Source organism: Pagrus major, chromosome 1 (genome assembly GCF_040436345.1).
Source record: "Pagrus major chromosome 1, Pma_NU_1.0".
NCBI classification, from domain to species: Eukaryota; Metazoa; Chordata; class Actinopteri; order Spariformes; family Sparidae; genus Pagrus; species Pagrus major.
Window position 1 is genome coordinate 38,630,037 of NC_133215.1, and position 23,766 is coordinate 38,653,802.

The following is a 23,766-nucleotide window of genomic DNA, read 5'->3' on the forward strand; positions in this document are numbered from 1 at the left end:
ACATTGGCCTAGAGGCAAGAGTAATCATGTCGTGAAGGGGCACAAATGTAAATCGTCCCAGTAATCATACTGGTGCCCAAACTTCAACGAGAAAGAGATGCTGGAGCATTATCCTTGCTTCTGGCAGCGTTTAAGTAAAACTCAATTGTTCAAATTTCACAACTCCTGTATCAGCAAAGAAGAGTGCTAACATAACTGAACACTACTTCAACAACTGCACAATTAACAGAGATTTCCAAATAAATGTTAATAATCACCCCAATCTTTATGCATGTCATCCACCATGTTTGCGTGTTGCTTGGCAACCATTCTGCTAAATGTCGTCTCAGAACATTTTGGCTGATGTGTGATATTTTATCAGCTTGCCATATACAATATATGCTGTAACCATTTTATTAAAGCAATTTGTCTGCACATCCAGATAATTTTTCAAATTTACCCCAATCTTTAAGAATGCCCTCCCCTGCTTCTGTGTGTTTGATATTTTCAATACGTTTTTGTCTGTATATTTAAATTTAATTTGTCCTATTTATTTCTATTAAATAGGATAAATGTCTATTTATATAGAGTTAATTTGTGTCCTCTTCTCATCCTTCTCTGCCTGAAGGTGCTGATCTGACTGACATGGCAATGTCACTGCGCTGCCACACAACAGTCCTACTGGCTGTGGCCTTTTGTTTCCTGCCGTGCACCACTTCTTCCCTCAACCTGGAGGATCCCAATGTCTGCAGCCACTGGGAGAGGTCAGTCACAATGATGCAACCATTTCTTTAAGTGCATTTCTTTGATTCAGGAGAAATATGAAGGGCCACACCCAAACGGACACGCACAGATAGAGAAAGAGAACAAACAGGGAAATACAAATATGTTGATAAAATACAAATATGTGGGTACAACGTAGAAGAATGAGACTGAAACTAATCCCTTTGTATTGATCCAATTGACGTCAGATTCAACTTCAACAGGATAACGCATTATTGGTAGTATCAATATTTTGGAAGTGATGCGGTCACCTTTAATGGAGACTCTCGGAACCACAAGTAATCTTGCATTCTGGAAACGCAGTGTTCTGGTGAGTAATAGGGTACAATGAGCTCATTAAGATATGATGTTGCCTGACAAATAAGGGCTTTCAGGACACTCTATCGGATTGGGATCTGGGGAATTTGGAGGCTAGGTCAACACATTGAGCTCTTGTCACGCTCCTCAGGCCATATCTGAGCATTTTTTTTGGTGTGACGATGTGCATTCTCTTGCTGGGGGCAGCACTGCCATCTGGGAGTGCTGTTGCCCTGAGGGGATATCATCAAGTGGCATCCACATGAATGCCAGGAGATTACCAGAAGAACAATGAATTGTAACCAGTGGATGAATGTTATTCACATTACCTATCAGTGGTCTTAATATTGTGGCTGATTGGAGTAAATCTGAAACAATCATTAAAATTGTGCTAATTGATTACTATCTTACAGAATTACATAGTTATTTCCAACCCTATTCTAACCCTATTGTTATAAATAATAAGGAAATTATAAAATTCACAATCCTGTAAAATAAGCTTTACAAATTGAGTCATTAAAATGTTTGTTAAATCAGACCTTTTCTTCTAAGTTACTAGGTAAGTGGGAAAAAAAACAGAATCTTGAAAAATTCCTCAAACAAGAATATATTTAAGAACTAGAATTGCAATTAGTAGAGGACAAACATCTGCCAAGGCCCAACAGTTCCCTTTTGTACTCACTAATAGAAACCAGCCACCTAAAAACTGCAGAATTTTTCATCAAGAACCATGCATTATTGCCTGAGAGAATGTTGTAAAATGCCCAGTCTCTCAATGTTAAGGGTAAGTGAGAAGAAATTCCTAGATCCTGGTTTCTGGGCCAAGACCCATCTGCCATCCAAGTTTCATGGAAATCTGGTCAGTAATTTTTGGGTAATTCTGCAGACAAACCAACCAACCAACCAACCAACCATCCAACAAGCAAACAGACACAGACAGACAACATAACTTCCTTGGCAGAGGTAATGATTTACTGCAGTAAGCTGTAGATTAGTCGAGGTATAAATTTCAAAAATCTTTGGAACTTAAATTTAACCAGCCTCAGTACTGACCAGTACAGAGTACTAACACCTTTTCATTTTAATTTGGCTTTGGCTCTGCGCCTGGCTTGCAATCTGCAGCAATTTTTGGCATCTGTTTTTTTTCTTTGTGAAAACACACTGATAATCTATTAGAAATAGCGTCACTTATGTTTGTGATTGTGTTTTACGTATCTAGGGCCGGATCTACTAAAGGTTTGCATGTATTAAAACGTGTGCAAACTCCTTGCACACGCAAAAAATTGTACAAACTGATTTACTAACAGTGCGCAAAAAGGGTTGCTTCTGTCAAAGGTGCAAAATAGCGCGTCTGCATCCTGTTAGTACGTTTGCAGCAATGAATATGCAATATGGGGCGTTTACACGCAATTGTGCATGTTCTGGGTGGAGAAAATGTAAATATATTAATTTAGCACACGCACAGTGATTTATCAAACCTGAAAGCAATTTTGCTCATAGAAACTGCTTCTATATTTAACATGTCTCAAAGGGAGGTGCAAACGGTTTGTATGCGTAATTGCGCACACATGACTGCGGTTATTGTTGCAAGAAGGAGACGCCGAAACAATGGAAGGAGACGCCGAGAACACATTTTTCACCCTCGTGTGAACATTTTTGGGATGAATGAGGATCAGGAACTATCGCATATCGCCTATCCAGCCTTGCCATTTTGGAGCTGTTGGAGGAACTCAGAGCGGATTGCACTTGCTCCTCAACGCTGGTCAGAGTCATCTCATCCACGGTGCCCCCGCCTGTTTTATTTGCAGACCTTTTATTATACGCCAATTTTTCTTTTGTTCTTCTTCTGATGTCTTGGTATCTCCTTTTCACTTCATCCACTGTTCGCCTGTTTTTTCCAACAGCATTAACTTTTTCACCGATTTTCTGCCACACGGCGTTCCTTTGCGTGACCGTCAGATTCCTTTGCTGCAGCTCATTGAAATGTTTATTCGCTTCCTCTACCAACACTTCTAATTCCAAAGGGTCGAATTTCACTTTGCGCTTTCGCTCTCTCAAACTCGCCATGCTGAAAACCATGAAACACGCTAAACCCTCATTTAAATAGGCCTGTCTCCAACACGTTTGCGCCTGTTGTCATTTACGCAATCACTCTTAGTAAATCGCCCGCAAACTGCGGTTCAACCCCACATGCAAATTTCCAGATTGCGCACGCAGATTAGTACAAGCAATTTGGGATTTTAGTAGATCCGGCCCTTAGTGTCTTACACTAAGATCCCTTTCTCATTCTCCACAGATGATATTAAAGTCTGATTATATTGTTGTTTTTCTCTCTGGGCCGGAAGCCTCCCTGCCATTTCCTCACCATCAGTGTCGTGCATCAGCAGTGACTTTTCCCCCCCTGCGTCCTGTGAGCCGAGGTCTGTCCCGCTGTCGTTGCTGAAGAAAGTAGTTACGGCTAGTTTGCGGAGTCACGAAGATAAAGCGTTTTGCTTCAAAAAACAATATCCGTTCAAAAGAGTAAAACATTTGCATCACAAAATCGTTAAAGACAAAAAAGTCAGACCTCACGATCACCTGGCACTATTTCCCCTCCCTTCGTATCACTGCGCGCTTCCGCCTGTTGACACAGAGTGACAAGAATGACTCAGAGTTTGGACTCGGATGCAGAGCTGGCAAAGATACTTTATTTTGAAGGCCCAAAAACAGAAAGCGCCTCGCAAAGGAGGGTTGGCTAGGAAAATTAGTAACTGAAAATCCTATCTTCTAGGGAGAGATAACAATGAAAACGAAGAGAACAAAAAACGCCTCCGAGGAGGGAAAAACTACAAAAGGGAAGAAGTCAAAACTAACTGAGGCTATGAAAAGTTAAATGACAAACGGTCAACAAAAAACTCTCTTAGCGAGGCAAAAACTGTGACTGAGACTATGGTATTTCTATGACGAGAGTGACGCTTCACAACACACGACATGACACACTGGCACAGGACAAAGGGAGACGCCGACTATATGAACACATGAGGTAATGGGGAACAGGTGGACACGATCAGGAATCAGGGAAGACAATCAGACTGGTGACACATGAGGAAGGGCAAGTGACCTGAAACGAGAGGAGAGTTAATTTCCAAAATAAAACAGGAAGTCACAAAACAAACATGGAGACAGGACAAAAACTTAACTTGACATACCGGTGTGACATTACCCCCTCCCTAAGGCCGAATACCAGACGGCCCTGGAATATCTGGGTGCTCTTTAAAAAAGTCCTCGATGAGTCCAGGATCCATGATGTGCCGGGCCGGGACCCACTGACGCTCTTCAGGTCCGTACCCCTCCCAGTCCACGAGGAACTGCCTGCCCCGGCCCCGATTGCGCACTGCTAACAGCTTCTTAACTGTATAAACTGGCCCCCCTTCGACCATTCGGGGTGACGGAGGTGGCTTGGTTGCTGGTATCATGGCACTGTCTTTGGCTGGTTTGATCTTACTCACATGAAAGGTGGGATGTACTCTGAGGGACCGGGGCAGACGGAGACGCACAGCTGCAGGGTTGATAATCCTGGTGATGGGGAACGGACCGACGAAGCGCGGAGCCAGTTTCCGCGATTCTACCTGAAGAGGCAGTTCCTTGGCTGCAAGCCACACTCGCTGGCCGGGCTGGTAGACAGGAGCCGGTCTCCTCCTTCGGTCCGCTGCCTTTTTAACCCGGTCCCCTTGTCGTAGCAGCATCTGGCGTGCTGCGGCCCAGATGCGGCGGCAGCGACGGACTAGGGCATGGGCGGAGGGCACAGACACCGGTTATTGTTGCAAGAAGGAGATGCCGAAACAATGGAAGGAGATGCCAAGAACACATTTTTCACCCTCGTGTGAACATTTTTGGGATGAATGAGGAAACTATCATTAGAACATATCGCCTATCCAGCCTTGCCATTTTGGAGCTGTTGGAGGAACTCAGAGCGGATTGCACTTGCTCCTCAACGCTGGTCAGAGTCATCTCATCCACGGTGCCCCCGCCTGTTTTATTTGCAGACCTTTTATTATACGCCATTTTTTCTTTTGTTCTTCTTCTGATGTCTTGGTATCTCCTTTTCACTTCATCCACTGTTCGCCTGTTTTTTCCAACAGCATTACCTTTTTCACCGATTTTCTCCCACACGGCGTTCCTTTGCGCGACCGTCAGATTCCTTTGCTGCAGCTCATTGAAATGTTTATTCGCTTCCTCTACCAACACTTAATAACACTAATTCCAAAGGGTCGAATTTCACTTTGCGCTTTCGCTCTCTCAAACTTGCCATGCTGAAAACCATAAAACACGCTAAACCCTCATTTAAATAGGCGTGTCTCCAACACGTTTGCACCTGTTGTCATTTACGCAATCACTCTTAGTAAATCGCCCGCAAACCGCGGCTCAACCCCACACGCAAATTTCCAGATTGCGCACGCAGATTAGTACAAGCAATTTGGGATCTTAGTAGATCCGGCCCCTAGTCCTCAGAATGAGCAGACACACACACATGCTGCTGGCAGAAGAAAAACCCCTACCTGCAGACCATCACAAAAGTCTATGGTCCTTTTTACTTCATTGTTGCAGAATAAACAAAGCCCAGCCTATTCAGGAACACATAAAAGGCTATACGTTATAAATTCAATTTTTTTTATATAATTATAATTTCAAATTTACGTTATAAAGTCTATGCTACATGATCAGAGAAGAGCAGAATTGACCCGCATTGGCATTGCTGGTCATTTCAACATTTGTTGTTGTTATGTCAGGTATATATGAATGGATGATGAAAGTTATTGTAGCAGTTCGTTTTTATTATTGTTGTTAATTTCCTTCATTATTTTTCATAATTCGGTTGTGCTTCGGCAACACATACAGTCGTAGTCAAAAGTTTACATACACTTGTAAAGAAAATGTATGTCATGATAGTCTTCACTTCCAATGATTTCTACAGTTCTGAATGAGTACATACTACTTTGTCACAAAAAATATTCATGAAGTTTGCTTCAAATCTGAATTTATTATTGGTCTTCAGAAAATATGACCAAATCTACTGGCTCAAAAATATACATACAGTAATTCTAATATTGTTAAATGTCCCTTGGCCATTTTTACCTCAAAGGGGGTGCTTTTGATAGCTATCCACAAGCTGCTGGCAGGCTGAATGTTTTACCACTCCTCCTGACAGAATCTGTGAAGTTGAACTAAATTTGTTGGCTTCCTGGCACGGACTTGTTTTTTCAACACAGTCCACATGTTCTCAATTGGGTTCAAGTCAGGACTTTGGGAAGGCAATTCCAAAACCTCACTTCTGGCCTGATTTAGCCATTTCTTTACCACTTATGATGTGTGTTTGGAATCATTGTCCTGTTGGACATCCAACTGCACCCAAGACCAAATCTTCTGAGTGATGATTTTAGGTTTTCCTTAAGAATTTGGAGATAATGCTCCTTCTTCATTACTGCATTTACTTTCTTAAGAGCACCAGATCCACTGACAGCAAAACAGCCCCACAGCACAATACTACCACCACCATGCTTGACAGTAGGTATGGTGTTCTAGGTGTGAATGGCCTCACCTTCTCGCCTCCAAACATATTGCTGGTCATTGTGGCATGTGATCAGCAGCAAACCTCTGTAGAACTTTAAGGTGCAAGGACTTCTTTCTTGCATGGCAGCCTTTCAGCACACGATGGTGCAAAACACGCATGACTGTGGACACTGTCACCTGTCTGCCAGCAGCTTCCAAATTGTTGCAGACTTGCTTTTTGGTGGTATATGGTTGACTCTTGACCATCCTGACCAATTTTCTCTCAGCAGCAGCCGATAGTTTACATTTTTAACCTGATCGTGGCAGTGACACAACTGCGCCAATCACTTTATACTTACAAACAATTGTTTGACAGTTGATCTTGGAACCTGTAACTGCTTTGAAATGGCTCCAAGTGACATTCCTGACTTGTTCAAATTAATAACAGGCTGGTTCAGATCAATGCTGAGCTCTTTAGACTTTCCAATTGTAGTGTTTGTGACTGAGTCTAGTAGGTGTGTCAAACAAGCCCTACAAAACAATGTATGCCTTCACCACAGGTTATTCACACACACACACACACACACACACACACACACACACACACACACACACACACACACACACACACACACACACACACAGTGTAGACCTCTGCCACAGGTCATACTCACCTAGTAACACACAACACTCACTTTACCCAGACCCAGCACCATAATGCTGATCGGCAACACGAAACAAAACCATTACCTCACCCACGAGACAGTGCATCTGCCACTATGTTGTCAGCCCCTTTTTTGTGACACACACAGATGTTATAACCCTGCACCAACAGAGCCCAGCGCACCAGGCGCTGATTGTGGTTGCGCATCTGCCCCAGGAACACAAGGGGGTCTGGTCAGTGTACACCAACACAGTGGAGGGACTGGAGCCCACATACACCTCAAAATGCTGAAGAGCAAGGAGCATGGCAAGCGTCTCCTTCTCTATCGTGGTAGTAGTTGAGCTGGTGGCATTTAAACTTAAAAGCAGTTTTTGGGTTACTGTTACCCATTGTTACTTTCCCCTCCTTTACACCCGGTTTATTATTTAACTATGTTACTCCCTTCATCCCCTAGCCATACAGGGACGTAACATATTTGGGGGCTCGTCCGGGATCGTTAAGGAGCCAGAGAAACTTAATGAAAGTTTTTCCATCCACAGTAGCGGCTGTGGTGGTGAGTACTGGTCGTCCGGTTTGCCATTGTTGTGCCGTTGCTGCTGTGCGAGTAACTGCTCCTCAGGTAAGAATAGGTGAGTGTCCAGCTTGGTTGTTAATCAGCCTTTCCACCAAGCACTCTTTTGTTTTTTTGCCTTTTTTATTTTCGGGGTAATCCTGGGCGGGGATAACCTTCCCCGTCGGAGGCAGGCGTTTCAGGGCCTCAGCCACTGGTGGTAGCCTTTCAAGTCGCCTCGAGCCCAACACGCTCCAGAAGATAAACAGGTAAAGTTATACTAGGTAGAATTTGAGGAGTTGGTTCTCGCCCGGCTGGGCGGATAATAATTGTGTGTGTGGCGTTGGACGTCAGTGTTACTGCATTCGCTGCTATTAGATGAGGTGATTGAATTTTGTTTTAGCGATCAGCTGTAATTTCTTTGGCCCGAGTAGTGTGCAGCTCTAAACTAGCTGTCGGCTAGGTGTGTGATTTTTCTTTATCTACTGTTTGGCCGAGTATGGCGACTTTTGTGTTTAATGAGCACGTGGCTAATCCTAGTGTGGATCAGCTCGAACTGTGTAGAACGCGCGATTTGTTTGACATTGCTGCTAATTATGGAGTACCTGTTTCAACTGCATGGGTGAAGCGAGAGCTCAAAGCAGCTGTCCTTACCGGCTTAGTTGACCAAGGAGTGTTGGTGGTACCTGGGTCGGATTCTCCTGGCTTGGTGGCCGCCTGCGAGGACCGCCCCGGGTCGCCAGAGCTCCCGGCTGCTGGCCGCTCCGCTCCTCAGGTGGTGGAGGCGGCACAGTCAAGGCCGGTTGACCCTACTCCTGATGTGAGGGGAATTGGGCCGGAGATGAAGCAGTTTACGTTGCCTCGGTTTGAACCACTCTCGGTCAAGTCGTCTCCCGGTTCAAAGGTGGATGCTCGGTTAAAGCTCTGGATAGCTCGTCTGCAGTTAGACCAGCAGGAGAGGAGGGAAGAACGGGAGTTTCAGTTCCGGAGGGAGTTGGAGCTCAAAAGGTTGGAGGCAGAGACTTCTATTAAGATGCGCCAACTGGAGCTGTGGAAGGAAACGGTCAGCTCTCCTGGCAGTGTCCGCTCGTCTGATAACACCTTTGATGTAAGTAGGAATATATCCTTAGTTCCCCCGTTTTGTGAGAGCGAGGTTGAGTCCTACTTTGGTGTGTTTGAGCAGCTCGCAGTTGCTTTACACTGGCCGAGGGATGTATGGGCAATTTTACTACAGTGTAAGCTAACCGGCAAGGCTCAGGAGGCCTGTTCTTCTCTGTCGGTGGAGGGCAGTCAGCGGTGTCGCAACCTCAGAAAAACCTCCAGCCAAACACACGCTGACTTCGCGAGGGAGGAAGTGCTTCTGTTTGACCGCTGGTGTTGCATGTAGGGCTGACGATCTAACATCTGTGCGTGAGCTAATGTTGCTAGAAGAGTTCAAGAACTGTTTGCCAGACCATATTGTCATTTCTTTAAATGAGCAAAAGGTGGCCACTCTGCAGCAGGCCGCGTATTTGGCTGATGAGTTTGCCCTCACGCATAAATCAGTGTTTGTTAAACATGAACCATCTATTCCTGATGCCACTCTAAAAACCCCAACTGATGTGCCAGTTACTTTGACTTCTGTGCCGCAGTTGGCGGGTAATCTAGAGAAGCTGTGTTTCTTTTGCCATAAGCCTGTTCATATAGTGGCTGACTGTCAGTCTCTGAGGCGTAAGCAGCAGGAGCTGCCCAATGCTTCAGGTGGGCCTGATGAATGTTTCAAGCTGTTCATTTTTCAAGGTTATGTTTCCCTCACAGGAAGAGCCAAGGACCAGTGTCCTGTCACCGTGCTGCGAGACACAGCTTTCTGACAGTCCCTCATCCTCTCAGATGTGCTGCCGTTTGGGTGCAGAGTCGGCCTGTGATGTAAGTGCGGTGGTGAGAGGAATTGAAATGGGGTTTGTACCAGAACCCCTCCACGTTGTTCATATTCAGTGCAAGTTGATAACCGTTTTTTTCCCAGTGGCAGCGCGTGCTTGTTTTCCAATAGACGGTGTTGATCTCATCATGGGGAATGACGTGGCTGGGGGTAAAGTTTTTCCTGTGCCAGAAGTTGTTGTGAATCCCATCTCTGAGCCTGACGACCTGGCTAAATGTCATCCTCCTGGATTTCCACATTTCGCTAGGGATGGAGCACCTTTCTGGGCACTGATCAGCGCTTTACACGTAAGCGGCAATGGGTCTGCAGGTGCAGGTAGTTTGGTTTTTGGCTCCTTGGGCGTGCAATCCACCACCTCACCAACAGAGGGCAACCTATCCTCAGCCAGAACAGAAGCAAACAAAGAATCACACAGGTCAACATCCTGAGCCTGCTTAGCAGACTGCGCTCGAGTGAGCACATTAGCAACAAACGACTCCTGTGTTTGTTGCTGATCCATCCCTAGCGAAATGTTTTGCTGCAGCTGAGAACAACGCTGGCTGTGGGGGGAGGCAATAATTTTTCGTTGACAAGGGTGTCTTGATGCGTAAGTGGGTTTCACAGCCAGATGTTTGTGATGAGGACTGGAGCTCAGTGTACCAAATTGCCGTTCCTCTGGAGTGTAGACATCATGTAATGGAGTTGCCGCATGAACACTTGTGGTCTGGTCATTTGGAGGTCACCAAAACATATAATCGCATCCTCAAACATTTCTTTTGGCCGGGTATGAAGGCGGACGTAGCGTGTTACTGTAAAACTTGCCGCACCTGTCAGATTGTGGGAAAACCAAATCAGGTTGTGCCTCCAGCCCCTCTGCACCCTATTCCAGCTTTTGGTGAGCCATTCGAACACATGATGGTGGGTTGTGTGGGTCCGTTGCCCCGTACTAAGTCAGGTAATGAATTTGCCACTCGTTTTCCTGAGGCCATTCCTCTAAGGAGAATCATGGCCTCAGCTATCACCCGAGCTTTGACTAAGTTTTTCACCACTTTTGGTTTGCCGAAAGTAGTACAGATGGACCAAGGGACTAATTTCCTTTCCACTCTGTTTAAGCAGACCTTGCGATCATTGGGCATCTCACATGCCGTGTCTAGTGCCTACCACCCTGAGTCACAAGGTGCACTTGAAAGGTGGCACCAGACTTTAAAATCAATGCTGTGCAAATACTGCCATGAAACTGGTAAGAGCTGGAATGAGGGCATCCCGTTTGTTCTGTTTGCGGCTATGGATGCGAAGCAGGAATCGCTTGGTTTGAGCCCGGCTGAGTTGGTGTTCGGGCACAATGTGCGTGGTCCGTTAAAGGTGCTAACCGAAAAATTTATGTTGGAGTTTGAAAAATTAATGTGTTGGATTTTGTCTCCCAGTCTGTTATCTGTTGGTAAATGGTTTAGCCAAGCCTAGCAGCAGCCCTTGGAGCTCCCCTTGTTTACTTGCTCTTAAAGCAGATGGAACACCACGCTTCTGCACTGATTTTCGAAAGGTTAATTCTGTCAAAGTGCCTGATTCATTTCCTTTGCCGCGTATGGAGGATTGTATTGATAGCATTGGTTCCGCCACCATCATTACAAACTTAGATCTTCTGAAAGGATATTGGCAGGTCCCTTTAACAGCCAGAGCGTCTACTATATCCACGTTTGTCACGCCAGACCATTTTCTGCAGTATAAAGTAATGGCTTTTGGTTTGAGGAATGCCCCTGCAATCTTCCAGCGCTTGATGCACCTGGTGTTGGGAGATGTGCCAGCCTATAATGTTTATTTGGATGATGTGGTGGTATATTCTTCATGGGAGGAGCATGTGTCCACCTTATCTGAGGTATTCCGGCGATTGGCTATGGCATCACTGACGTTGAACCTTGCGAAGTGTGAGTTTGCTAAGGCCACCGTCACCTGGGGAAGCAAGTGGGCCATGGTCAGGTCCGTCCGCTGGATGCAAAGGTCCAGGTGGTGGTGTCATATCCTGTCCCATCCACCAGACGTGAACTCAAGCGGTTTCTTGGCATGACCGGATATTATTGGTGTTTCTGTTGTAATTTCTCTGTTGTGGTGGCCCCACTTACCAAATTGTGCAGCCCTGCTGCCCCTTTTGTGTGGAATGAGGAGTGTCAAAACGCTTTCGAAGCGGCTAAGTCCCTGCTCTGTAGTGCCTCTGTTCTGGCAGCCCCGAACTTCTCTCAGCAATTCAAGCTTGATGCCAGTGCATCAGGGGCAGGTGCTAAAATGGGCCCAGAAATGTCACCAGCTGTTATCAGTCATAATCACACAACTTTCTATAATCACCAAAATGGATTGTTCAAGTTACTGCATGTATATTTTTAACCCAGCAGATTTTCAGAAGACCCATAATAAATTCAGATTTGTTATGAATGTTTTTTACGACAAAGTAGTATTTGTTTATCTCATTCCATTACAAAAAAAATGAGAGCTGTAGAAATCATTGGAAACTGTAAACTTTTGACTGTGACTGTAAAATGTAATGCCAATAAAGCCTACTGAAATTAGCAGAATTGTATATGTAGTGTAATGTCATGCAACATTAATAGGGAGTTTGGGGTTAAATTTGGCTATCAATAATAATGAATGAGTGTGTCTGAAAGAACAAAAGTAAATAGGGTGGCTAGGGTTCAAAGTACCACGCTGCATGGCATGGACAAAGGAAGACTACAAACAAAATGGCTGATCAAAAGGGACTACACGATGGCTGATCAGAGGGTTAGACTCAGGTCCAAGATGGTGGATCACCACTTGTTTCTTTGATAGGAGAGAACAAAGAAACAATGGTGGTTCTCGCATCATGTGCACACTGATATCACATGTGGGTGTGATATGCTCCAGGCTGAAGGTGTGCGTGTGACGTGATGCCAAGTTAGAGAAGATGGTCTGTTGCATGCAAAGACCCTGAGTCTGTGTGAAGTATAATTCAACTAATGTCAAAATTAGCCATGTAGCAAAGCAAACTACTAATAACCTGACCTGAGATCACAATAACACCCAAACAGTGAACAAACACATTGATTGAACACGTGCAACCAGAGTTAAAAGTCCTGTGCTTAGCTGTGCTATGCTATGCTGTGTGCTATCTAGGCCCAGTTCAACGTAACTAGTCTTTAAAGAAAATGTGCTGGTGGTTCCTTGGCTGATGAGGCTGCGAAGGTTTTAATTCCAATGTTGAACAATGCTGTTCTTGCTGTGTAAGATCTAAAGAAAGGCAGCAGGTGGAGAAAACTGGTCACTCCTTTCCTTTGCAGGGATAGCAGCTTGGTGCTAACTTGCTTTGTGTTCCTTGGATTTTGCTGTTAGCTGGTAAGCTTTGCATCGCAGCTGCTGGTGCTAACTAAGCTGGAATACTAGCAGGACCTTTCGCTGCTGTGAGGAGTAGTTCATTGGGCCTGCTGGAAATGCAGCTGGCAACTCTTAGCAGCTGTTTGGCCCAGAGGAATCCAGGAGAGGAGAACCTGAGGGCAGGCAGCCCCGTAGGGAACGAGGTGGAGAAGAGCGAGAACAAAGGAAGGAGCTGGAGTTTTGACTATCTGGTCAGGGGGGGTCTGTTATGAAGGTAGATTTGTGTCTTTATTATTCAATCAAAAAAAAGGTTGCTTCAATCAAAAAATATATTTTCAATCAAAAAAACCTGTTTCAATCAAAGAAAAAAAGTGTTTGAATGCAAAAATATATTTGAGACTCAAAAAAATGCATTTGAACACTATTTTTTTTTGCTTGAAAATGTTTTTTTTGATAGAAGTGAAGGTTTTTTTGTTTGAAGCAACTTTTTTGATTGAAGTATTGTTGTTTTGTGTTTGGGCCATATTATGGGTAGGACATTTGTGTCTTTATAATTCAATCAAAAAAGAAGTTGCTTCAAACAAACAAAAAATATTTTCAATAAAAAAATCACTTCAATCAAAAAATAAACCTTTTCAATCATAGAAAAAATGTTTTTGAATGCAAAAAAATATTTGAGACTCAAAAAATTGCACTTGAACACTTTTTTTTTGATTGAAAATGTTTTCTTTGATTGAAGTAATCTTATGTAATATGTAGTGTAGTAATGTAGCAGCGTTACATACGTTGGCAGCTGTAAACACATAAAAACATTATAAAAATACATCCGGTGGTTTGGTGCCCACCTGTTTACTGAACATATGAGGAGTAGTTAACGTTTATAATCATCCGAGGACGTTACAGACGTTGTTTCTGGTTCCTGTCTGTTTCCTGAATATATTCGTACGTGTGTGAATGTGTAAATGAGAGACATTAACTTATAGCACTTTGTAGAAGGAGCTTTCTAAAGTTCACTCCATTCACTTGTATTAGTTCACGGGGCAGAGCTGCCTCCTCCAATATGTCGGCGACGTCGACGTATCGCAGCAGCGGAACAACCCGCTCAATGAGGCGTCTCTGTATCTATGTCTATGGTTTTATCTACTAACCACCATAGACCATGGATCTATTATAGATTCATGCCATAGACATATATACAACAACTCCACCACTGCTTCCTGGCTGCTGGCGACCATGACTTGCTTGTCAGAAAGACGTCGTTGGTGTAGACACTTGTCACTCAAACATGTCTGACCAATGGGGAAGCACCCGCCCACTGCGGTACGTTTGTGTCAAAATGATTTTTAAAAAAAACGACTTCAAAACTTTTTTCACTTCATTCAAAAAAAGAGAAAGTTCAATTAAAAAAACAAACACTTCAAATGATTTTTTTTTTTTTGCATTTAAACAGTTTTTTCTTTGATTGAAAATATTTTTTCTTAGATTGAAAATATTTTTTTTTTGATTGAAGCAACTTTTTTGGGATTGAATAATTAAGACACAAATGTCCTACCCATAACATGGTCCAAACACAAAAAAGATTACTTCAATCAAAGAAAACATTTTCAATCCAAAAAAAAGTGTTTGAGTCTCAAATATTTTTTTGCATTCAAAAACATTTTTTCTATGATTGAAAAGGTTTATTTTTTGATTGAAGTGATTTTTTTATTGAAAATATTTTTTGTTTGTTTGAAGCAACTTCTTTTTTGATTGAATTATAAAGACACAAATGTCCTACCCATAATATGGCCCAAACACAAAACAACAATACTTCAATCAAAAAAGTTGCTTCAAACAAAAAAACCTTCACTTCTATCAAAAAAAACATTTTCAAGCAAAAAAAAAATAGTGTTCAAATGCATTTTTTTGAGTCTCAAATATATTTTTGCATTCAAACACTTTTTTTCTTTGATTGAAATGGGTTTTTTTGATTGAAAATATATTTTTTGATTGAAGCAACCTTTTTTTTGATTGAATAATAAAGACACAAATCTACCTTCATAGTCTGTCACCCTGACCAATAGTAGCTCAAAGCTGAATTGAAACTGAGTTCAGTTCAGAGTCCATTTTGAAATCCACAATGAACAACTACATCTGTGGGTCCCAACATATAGTAGACAGAAGTCAGTGCAGATAGTAAAATGTTCCTGAGAAAAATGAAGGTCCAACAAGAAACCAAAAACCAAATGGATTATTTAAATGATTTGCTGATATTTAAACTGGTGAAGCTTACAGGAAGCTACAGATGAAACTAAAGTCCATCAAGAGACAATCTTGTGGATAATGTTAATATCTCAATGGTACATGATATGGTGACTGATTTGTCTTTTAAGTAATTTATCTTATACTTATGCTATACTAAAAATATACAAAAAAAACTGAATACTTTGCAGAGTTTTGGCCAGACTCATTAAACTCTAATATTTACTACAGGCAATTGTCATTAACTGGAGCTGTAAGTAATGCAGTAATGAAATAAATATAATGAAAAATGCATGCTAAGAGCCTGTGGTAAGATGAGCTCACGAGGCAGTCATAAGTCTGCTTTTTCACTGTCCCTGCACAGTCTTGCCTGTGAGACGCAATCATTCTAGTCTTTATACAATACTCTCTAACTGAGAACACATACAGTGCATCCGGAAAGTATTCACAGCGCTTCACTTTTTCCACATTTTGTTATGTTACAGCCTTATTCCAAAATGGATTAAATTCATTTTTTCCCACAAAATTCTACATACAATACCCCATAATGACAACGTGAAAGAAGTTTGTTTGAAATTTTCGCAACTTTATTAAACATAAAGAACGAAAATATACCATGTACATAAGTATTCACAGCCTTTGCTCAATACTTTGTTGAAGCACCTTTGGCACCAATTACAGCCTCAAGTCTTTTTGAGTATGATGCTACAAGCTTGGCACACCTATCTTTGGGCAGTTTCTCCCATTCTTCTCTGCAGAACCTATCAAGCTCCATCAGGTTGGATGGGGAGCATCGGTGCACAGCCATTTTCAGATCTCTCCAGAGATGTTCAATCAGGTTCAAGTCTGGGCTCTGGCTGGGCCACTCAAGGACATTCACAGAGTTGTCCTGTAGCCACTTCTTTGTTATCTTGGCTGTGTGCTTTGGGTTGTTGTCCTGTTGGAAGATGAACCTTTGCCCCAGTCTGAGGTACAGAGCGCTCTGGAGCAGGTTTTCATCAAGGATGTCACTGTACATTGCTGCATTCATCTTTCCCTCGATCCTGACTAGTCTCCCAGTTCCTGCCGCTGAAAAACATCACCACAGCATGATGCTGCCACCACCATGCTTCCCTGTAGGGATGGTATTGGCCAGGTGATGAGTGGTGCCTGGTTTCCTCCAGACATGACGCTTGGCATTCAGGCCAAAAAGTTCAAGCTTTGTTTCATCAGACCAGAGAATTTTGTTTCTCCTGGTCTGAGAGTCCTTCAGGTGCCTTTTGGCAAACTCCAGACGGGCTGTCATGTGCTCTCTGTCAGAGTGACCACTGGGTTCTTGGTCACCTCTCTTACTAAGGCCCTTCTCCCCCGATTACTCAGTTTGGCCGGGTGGCCAGCTCTAGGAAGAGTCCTGGTGTTCCAAACTTCTTCCATTTACAGATGATGGAGGCCACTGTGCTCATTGGGACCTTCAATGCTGCAGAAATTTTTCTGTACCCTTCCCCAGATCTGTGCCTCGATACAATCCTGTCTCGGAGGTCTACAGACAATTCCATGGACTTGATGGCTTGGTTTGTCCTCTGACATGAACTGTAAACTGTGGGACCCTATATAGACAGGTGTGTGCCTCTCTAAATCATGTCCAATCAACTGAATTTACCACAAGTGGACTCCAATCAAGTTGTAGAAACATCTCAAGGATGATCAGTGGAAACTGGATGCACTTGAGCTCAATTTTGAGTGTCATGGCAAAGGCTGTGAATACCTATGTACATGGTATATTTTCATTCTTTATTTTTAATAAAGTTGTGACAATTTCAAACAAACTTCTTTCACGTTGTCATCATGGGGTATTATGTGTAGAATTTTGTGGAAAAAAATGAATTTAATCTATTTTGGAATAAGGCTGTAACATAACAAAATGTGGAAAAAGTGAAGCGCTGTGAATACTTTCTGGATGCACTGTAAATGCAGGGTCACGCAGAGTTGATAGTGGTACACAGAGCAGACTGGAGCAGGTGGATGACTATACCTAGACACACAAACACACACTCACGCAGCTTATGCTAATGCTTCCCTGATTCAGCTTTATAATTCCCTGATTTAAACAGTCAGTGGTTAGTGGAGGTCGAGCAGAGGTTTGTGTCAGCTAACCAGACCATGGGGTAGTTCTGTTGGATAACTAGTGGCAGTAAGATGCATGGAATCCTTGCAAACACACACACACACACACACACACACACACACACACACACACACACACACACACACACACACACACACACACACACAGAAGGATTCTGCTCCTTGTGTCTGATCTCTCCTCTCTCTTTTCTCCTGTGTTTACAGTTACTCAGTTACCGTCCAAGAGTCGTATGCCCATCCTTTTGATCAGATTTATTACACCAGATGCACCGACATCCTCAACTGGTTCAAGTGCACCAGACACAGGTGAGGACTACATTTCTGAGGTCTGGTACAGATGAGAATGTGAATGTGGGAAGAGGTGGTTTATTACAAGGACCGCAACACTGTTTTTGCATCCATACTTCACAACCATTTTCCAAACCATACCAAGTGTTTTTACTACCTCCCAGAGTGGAAAGTTAGGCAATCCATCACAGTGATTATCCTGTCTTCTTTTATTTTTTTAAAACATATGTTATTACAGCATGGTAGGCAATCTGCACTAGCAACTACATGACTACACAATCAGAACAGACACACATAAAAGCAGACTTATAATTGTCGATGTAAAAAACAGCAGTTTGACAAATTCAAAAGTTTGCTCACTGTTGAGCTGCATCTGGTTGGCGGGACCTACGCTGAAAGATGTAAGACACATCTCTATTAACCAGTGTCGATCGGAGTGACAGCTTGGCAGCACCCACCTTTGAGGTCCATGGAGAAGACAACGGGAGCAGAGCATGGTTGCATAGACACATAATCAATGCCCAGGTATGTTTACACATAACTTCCGTCTTAGTAATAATAAGAATGTTATGTTTGAACTAATGCATGTAGACTGCTTCTGTTTAATGATCTATGGTCGTACATATTATAGATCATTATAATACATATTAATTTGTCAGCCTGTAGTTGCTAGGTTAATGTTAGTTCAATTAGCTAGTCACTCGCTCCTCATAGGTTAACATTACGTGCACAGGCTGCCTATTAGCCTGCATGTACATGTAACATTAGCCACTAGTTATCAGGACAGGCGCTCAACGATCTAACATTAGTTGCTATATTATTTTATCAGCCTGTAGCCAGCTCGTTAACTTAAGTCACTTTCTCATTTTAACATTAGGTGTCATGCTAGCTGAGCTGTCTGGATTACCATCCACCTGTTTTCAATTTTAATAATAGCGGCAGACGAAAACATCAGATCTATGTGGAGCGATGATTAGACTGTAGCTTCCCTCACATTAATACATGACAGAAACAACATAAACGTCATATTTGCTTTGCGCCTTCTCATTCAGCACTGTTCTAATTGCAGCTTTATAAGACAAGATAAGATTTGGTACAGAACTAATGTTCTGTTTACTAGTGGCTAATGTTTGTTGGTTTGTCACTGTTGACAGTCTGCAGCATATTCATATACTTTACTGATAAACCACAAAATTGTTGGGTAAAAGGCTTCATGATCCAAGTTTTTATATCACATTGACACATATTTACGCTCTCTCTGTGTTGCTTGTTAACATCACTCTTTCCCACTGCTTGGATTTGCAAATAAAACTTTTGGATTTGCAAACAAAACTTTTGGTTTGCATTTATACATTTTTAATCACAAATTTATTTTACTTGCAATAATACATTTTTTAATCGAAGTGTCGATAGTTTTGCTCTCAAATCTGTTTTTTGATTGCAGTGTGGAAACGTTACATGCACATGCAGGATAATAGGCAGCCTGGGCATGTAACATTAACGTACCTATGAGGAGCGAATGACTAGTGACTGTAGCTGACTATTTTGTCAGCTACAGGCTGACAAAATAATATGTATTATAATGATCTATAATATGTACGATCATAAATCGTTAAACAAAAGCAATCTACATGCATTAGTTCAAACATAACATTCTTGCTATTACTTAGATGGAAGTTATGTGTAAACATACCTGCGCATTGATTATGTGTCTATACATCAATGCTTCGCTCCCGCTGTCTTCTCCATGGACTTCAAAGACGGGTGCTGCCAAGCTGTCACTCCGATCGACACTGGCACACTTTTGATTTGCATTGATACATTTTTAATCACATTTATTTTACTCGCAATAATACATTTTTTTATTGAATTGTCAATAGTTTTGCTCTCAGATCTGTTTATTTGATTGCAGGGTGGAAAGTTTTACTCTCAAATCTATTGTGTTTGATTGCATAATAAAGGGAAAAAAATTAACTCCATTCACACGTTATACCTTTCTTACATAAATTGAAAATTCTTTTCACAAAATAATGCCAGTGTAATTTGAGGACATTTTACACTACAGTAGACACCAAAACTGTATATCACAGCAATCACACCAGAACATGGAACACAATTAATGAATGAAAAATGCAGTGAAATGAAGGACAGGCCTGAAAGTAGTGAATTGTGATTACATTGATTTCATCTCTGTCATAAAGGAAAACACAGAAATAACGATTTAATTCAAGATATTTACTGAACTAATTAGGGACAGGGATGATGAATAAGGACCACTTAACATATTTATATATGTACATAGATACAACTAGAATGGATGAACTATGAGGCATGAATGAATGGTAATGGTCATAGTGATAACTGACAGAATGAACTGATGACTGACTGAATGTTCTATAAAAATGAGTCAAAAACCAAAACAAAATATTATTATTATTATTATTATTATTATTATTATTATTATTAATAATAATAATAATAATAATAATAATAATAATAATAATAATAATAATAACAACAAGCAACTAAGATCAATGAAGACAACATCATTTTAGAATTAGCTCTGTATCAACTCTCAGAGAGAACGCATGATAGATGGTTAGTTCCTAATTGTCAGGCCTAGGCTTGGAAGGAGGACTCAGGAGCAGAATTAGGACAATTAGAGCAGGCTTTTATTGTGAAATTTGTTTTCTTTACTTGAACTCTTGAGCAAGGTGACAAACAAATAGGCTATAAATCACAATATCTAATCTGCAGGCTGAGAAAACAAGAAACAGCACAACAACAAAATGAGGCAAAACAACCTCAAAGAAAAAGGATAAGGAAACAGAAAATCACTCCTGAGGAGGCAAAGAAAAGAATTAAGAACTAAACTACTCTGGTTCACTCGGCTATGAAAACTTATAACAAAAAAAAAATCACTCCAATCGGAGGAAGAAGAAAAGGCTATAAACATAAATTACTCTCTCAACTGACTATGAAAATGAATGAAACAAAAGAGGCACTCCACCGGAGGCAAACAAATGGCTATGAACTAGACTTGAAATACACTGAGAAAAATTACAAACAAAAGTCACTCACTTAAGAGGATCAAGAAAAGAAATACAAACTTTGATTCTTGGCATGAACAAGGCTGTGAATGAGAGCTGGGGTGCGTGACAAATACAACACTCTGGCACAGAACAAAGGGAGACGCAGACTATAAGACACATCAGGTGAGGGAACACAGGTGGAAACAATTAGGGATTAGGGGAGACGTCAGACTGGTGGCACATGAGGAAGGGCAAGTGACCTGAAACGAGAGGAGAGTTACTTTTCAAAATAAAACAGGAAGTTCACGAGACACAAAACCCAGGACAAGACACCCCTCACCGCGGTGTGACACTAATTTTCTGCGGTGATGGATGGGCTGATGATGAGGTGAACTGAAGTCCAGATGCAGACTCAATGATTCTTGGTCACAAGGTGACAGCCAGATGATAACCAGTAGTAACTACAGTAGGTTCAGTAAAGCAGCTGGTCTTGCCTCTTCAGGATGTGGAATCTGAGGTTAAACAAGTCCTATCTGAGGCCACAGAGGAGGCACACAGCCTGTGTTCTCCGGTCTTGTTCAATGAGAAACTGCAGAGTTGGGATGAATGGAGCCATAAAGTCTTCTAAAGAGAAAACTACATTAAAAAAATAAGATTACAAAATTAGACATTATTCAAATAGTAAAAGGTGGGATTGGCTTATGGTTTTCGGTATCTTCTGAAGTTCATTCTGGAATTTGGTTTAGCTCTCAGTAAAAGTATAAAGAAACAACACCCAACATCCGAAAAAATGCCTGTTGTCCTTCTTGACATCCGTTATCCTTGAAGTCAGAAGTCATCGTGTCTGTGTGTCTCTGCTGTGTGTCTCGCACTCCAACACAGACACAAAGTCATTTGATTAAAGCATAATCATTTTTATGAAAGAATCTAGTGTTTTCTCGTATTCCTGTGCTTTGTCCGCTACACTGTACTTAATTATGAATAATTAGGTTTAATAACACAGGCTAGTGCTGCCATCCCATGATTTACATCAGGACAGTGTTAACAAAGTATAGGTAGTTCCACATGTATACAATTCACTCTCTACATCCACTCTATATATTTATATACAGGATGAAAGAAAGACACATTCCTTTTCAGAGTGTCTAGCCTGATCTGACCTCACTTCCTTTCTGTGTGCAGGGTAAGCTATCGGACAGCATATCGTAGAGGAGAGAAGACCATGTACCGGAGAAAGTCCCAGTGCTGCCCAGGGTTCTACGAGAATGGAGAGATCTGTGCTCGTGAGTATCTTCACACACACACACACAAATTTGACACTTGATCTGCGACGGTGTGCAGAACACTGCATTGTAACAAGCTGGTCAATGTTATTTACTTCACCTCGATTCTAATATACTAAAGAGTGTCAGTTAACTTTTGCTTTTCACCTTATTCCTAGCCCCATGATACCTTGCGCAAATTATTGGCACGACTTCCGCCATGTCCTGTCACTTAACGAGAAACTGCATTTTCAATGGTAACCAGACACTAATCCTCTTTCTTGGAGCGACTGGTATGGTATATCATTAATTCATGAAGATCTGGGTTAGTGACTTAATCAAGTGAATACTATTAACACTATTATTATTGCTTAGTCCACTTAGGTAACTTTTCTTAAGCCTTCAGAGTACTCCTCAATGCGTCATGTGTCATGCATTATTATGATACTTTCTTACTTACGCCTTCCTCCGACCACCAGAAATATCACCCATAATGGTTTCCCCAGTGACCTCCCCTGAAGATTTGTAGATAGGGACACCTATGGAACTACTCAAGTAGTGAAAGTGTCTGTTCACCATTCTAAATTATTGCCCTGTAGCCTGTATCTGATAAGTGGCATTAGCATCAGCTGGCTGCTGACTATTCAAAATCAGAAATATTTAAAAAATCTGAATTTCTTATGTAAAGCACTGAGTGTGGTCCTTCGGTGCATCGTCCTCTGAACACCACAGGATGGCACCTGTAACTGACAAGTTGCGGAAAGTAGCCTGCACTGTCCCTCTGAACACAATCGATCATCTAACATCCCATTCACTATTCAACTCACTACTTCAGGCTTTGGCCGACAGTACACATGGACTATCGTGTGTTCGTGAAAATCTTGCAATTGATTTGGGGAAAATGACATGGCTGGCTAACTATCCTCTACTTTTGATATCATAACATCAGCTTTCTGGCTAATATCTGATCTGAGCCAACTGGTTTATCTCCTGTTGCTAAGTTGTATCTTAGGTTCTTGCAATTTACTGGAATAGTGCACAACGTTTCCACTGCATAAAGACTTATGGTATTGTAATGATTGTTTCAGCTATTGGTCAAACTCTCAGGTATTGCCAGGGAAACTGAGTGATTCCTTGCGAAAAACGTTATACTTTGATCGCAAAACATGCACATGAAAATTAAAAACAAATGGTCTTAATTTCATTTTCTTTGGCAAGTGATAAGCAAGATAATGCCCTTTGAGGTGTCCATTAGTTAGCATTATCCCTTACATACGGTATATTCTCCAATATATGGTGTAATTATAGCCCATTTATATAGATGCTTAATACATGATTTTGCAAATAGCTGTCATTTTGTGGCATACAGACAGGGTACAAATTAAAGGATTAACCTGAATAAATGTGTAATATAACAAATGCACTTCTGAAAGTATGATAATGGATGGATTGGAGTGTTAATATATTGCTGCTGCATGCTGAGGAAACTGGGAAACTTGGTTTATCTAACTGACAATGGTCACTTGTCAGAAAAAAACAAACAGAAACTGTCTTCGACATGTGTTGTTACCCCCACTTCCTCAGTAACCAGCCTGTGACAGGTGTGAAGCCACAGTGGCTGGTGGCAAAAAAAAAAAACAACAACTGCCAGTCAGTGACAGTAAAAGAAAGCATTATGTTAATCACAGCCTGCTGTTGCGATAGTGGAAAGAGTGATTTTTTTAAAAAAAAGTCATAATATCTGTGTGCCTTGGTGGAGATGGTGACCACCGTTTGATTCA

General features: G+C 41.8%; 1 protein-coding gene across 1 annotated transcript in view; it reads left to right on the top strand.

Annotated features, from left to right (window-relative positions):
- The first annotated feature begins 611 nt into the window (after positions 1-611).
- Positions 612-23,766, top strand: part of megf10 (multiple EGF-like-domains 10) — a 188,099-nt gene continuing 164,944 nt past the window's right edge. Inside the window, exons 1-3 of the mRNA XM_073477850.1 lie at positions 612-743; positions 17,608-17,709; positions 21,906-22,006. Of these exons, the coding sequence (XP_073333951.1) occupies positions 625-743; positions 17,608-17,709; positions 21,906-22,006 (322 nt within the window). The 5' untranslated portion in view covers positions 612-624. The remainder of the gene's footprint in view (positions 744-17,607; positions 17,710-21,905; positions 22,007-23,766) is intronic.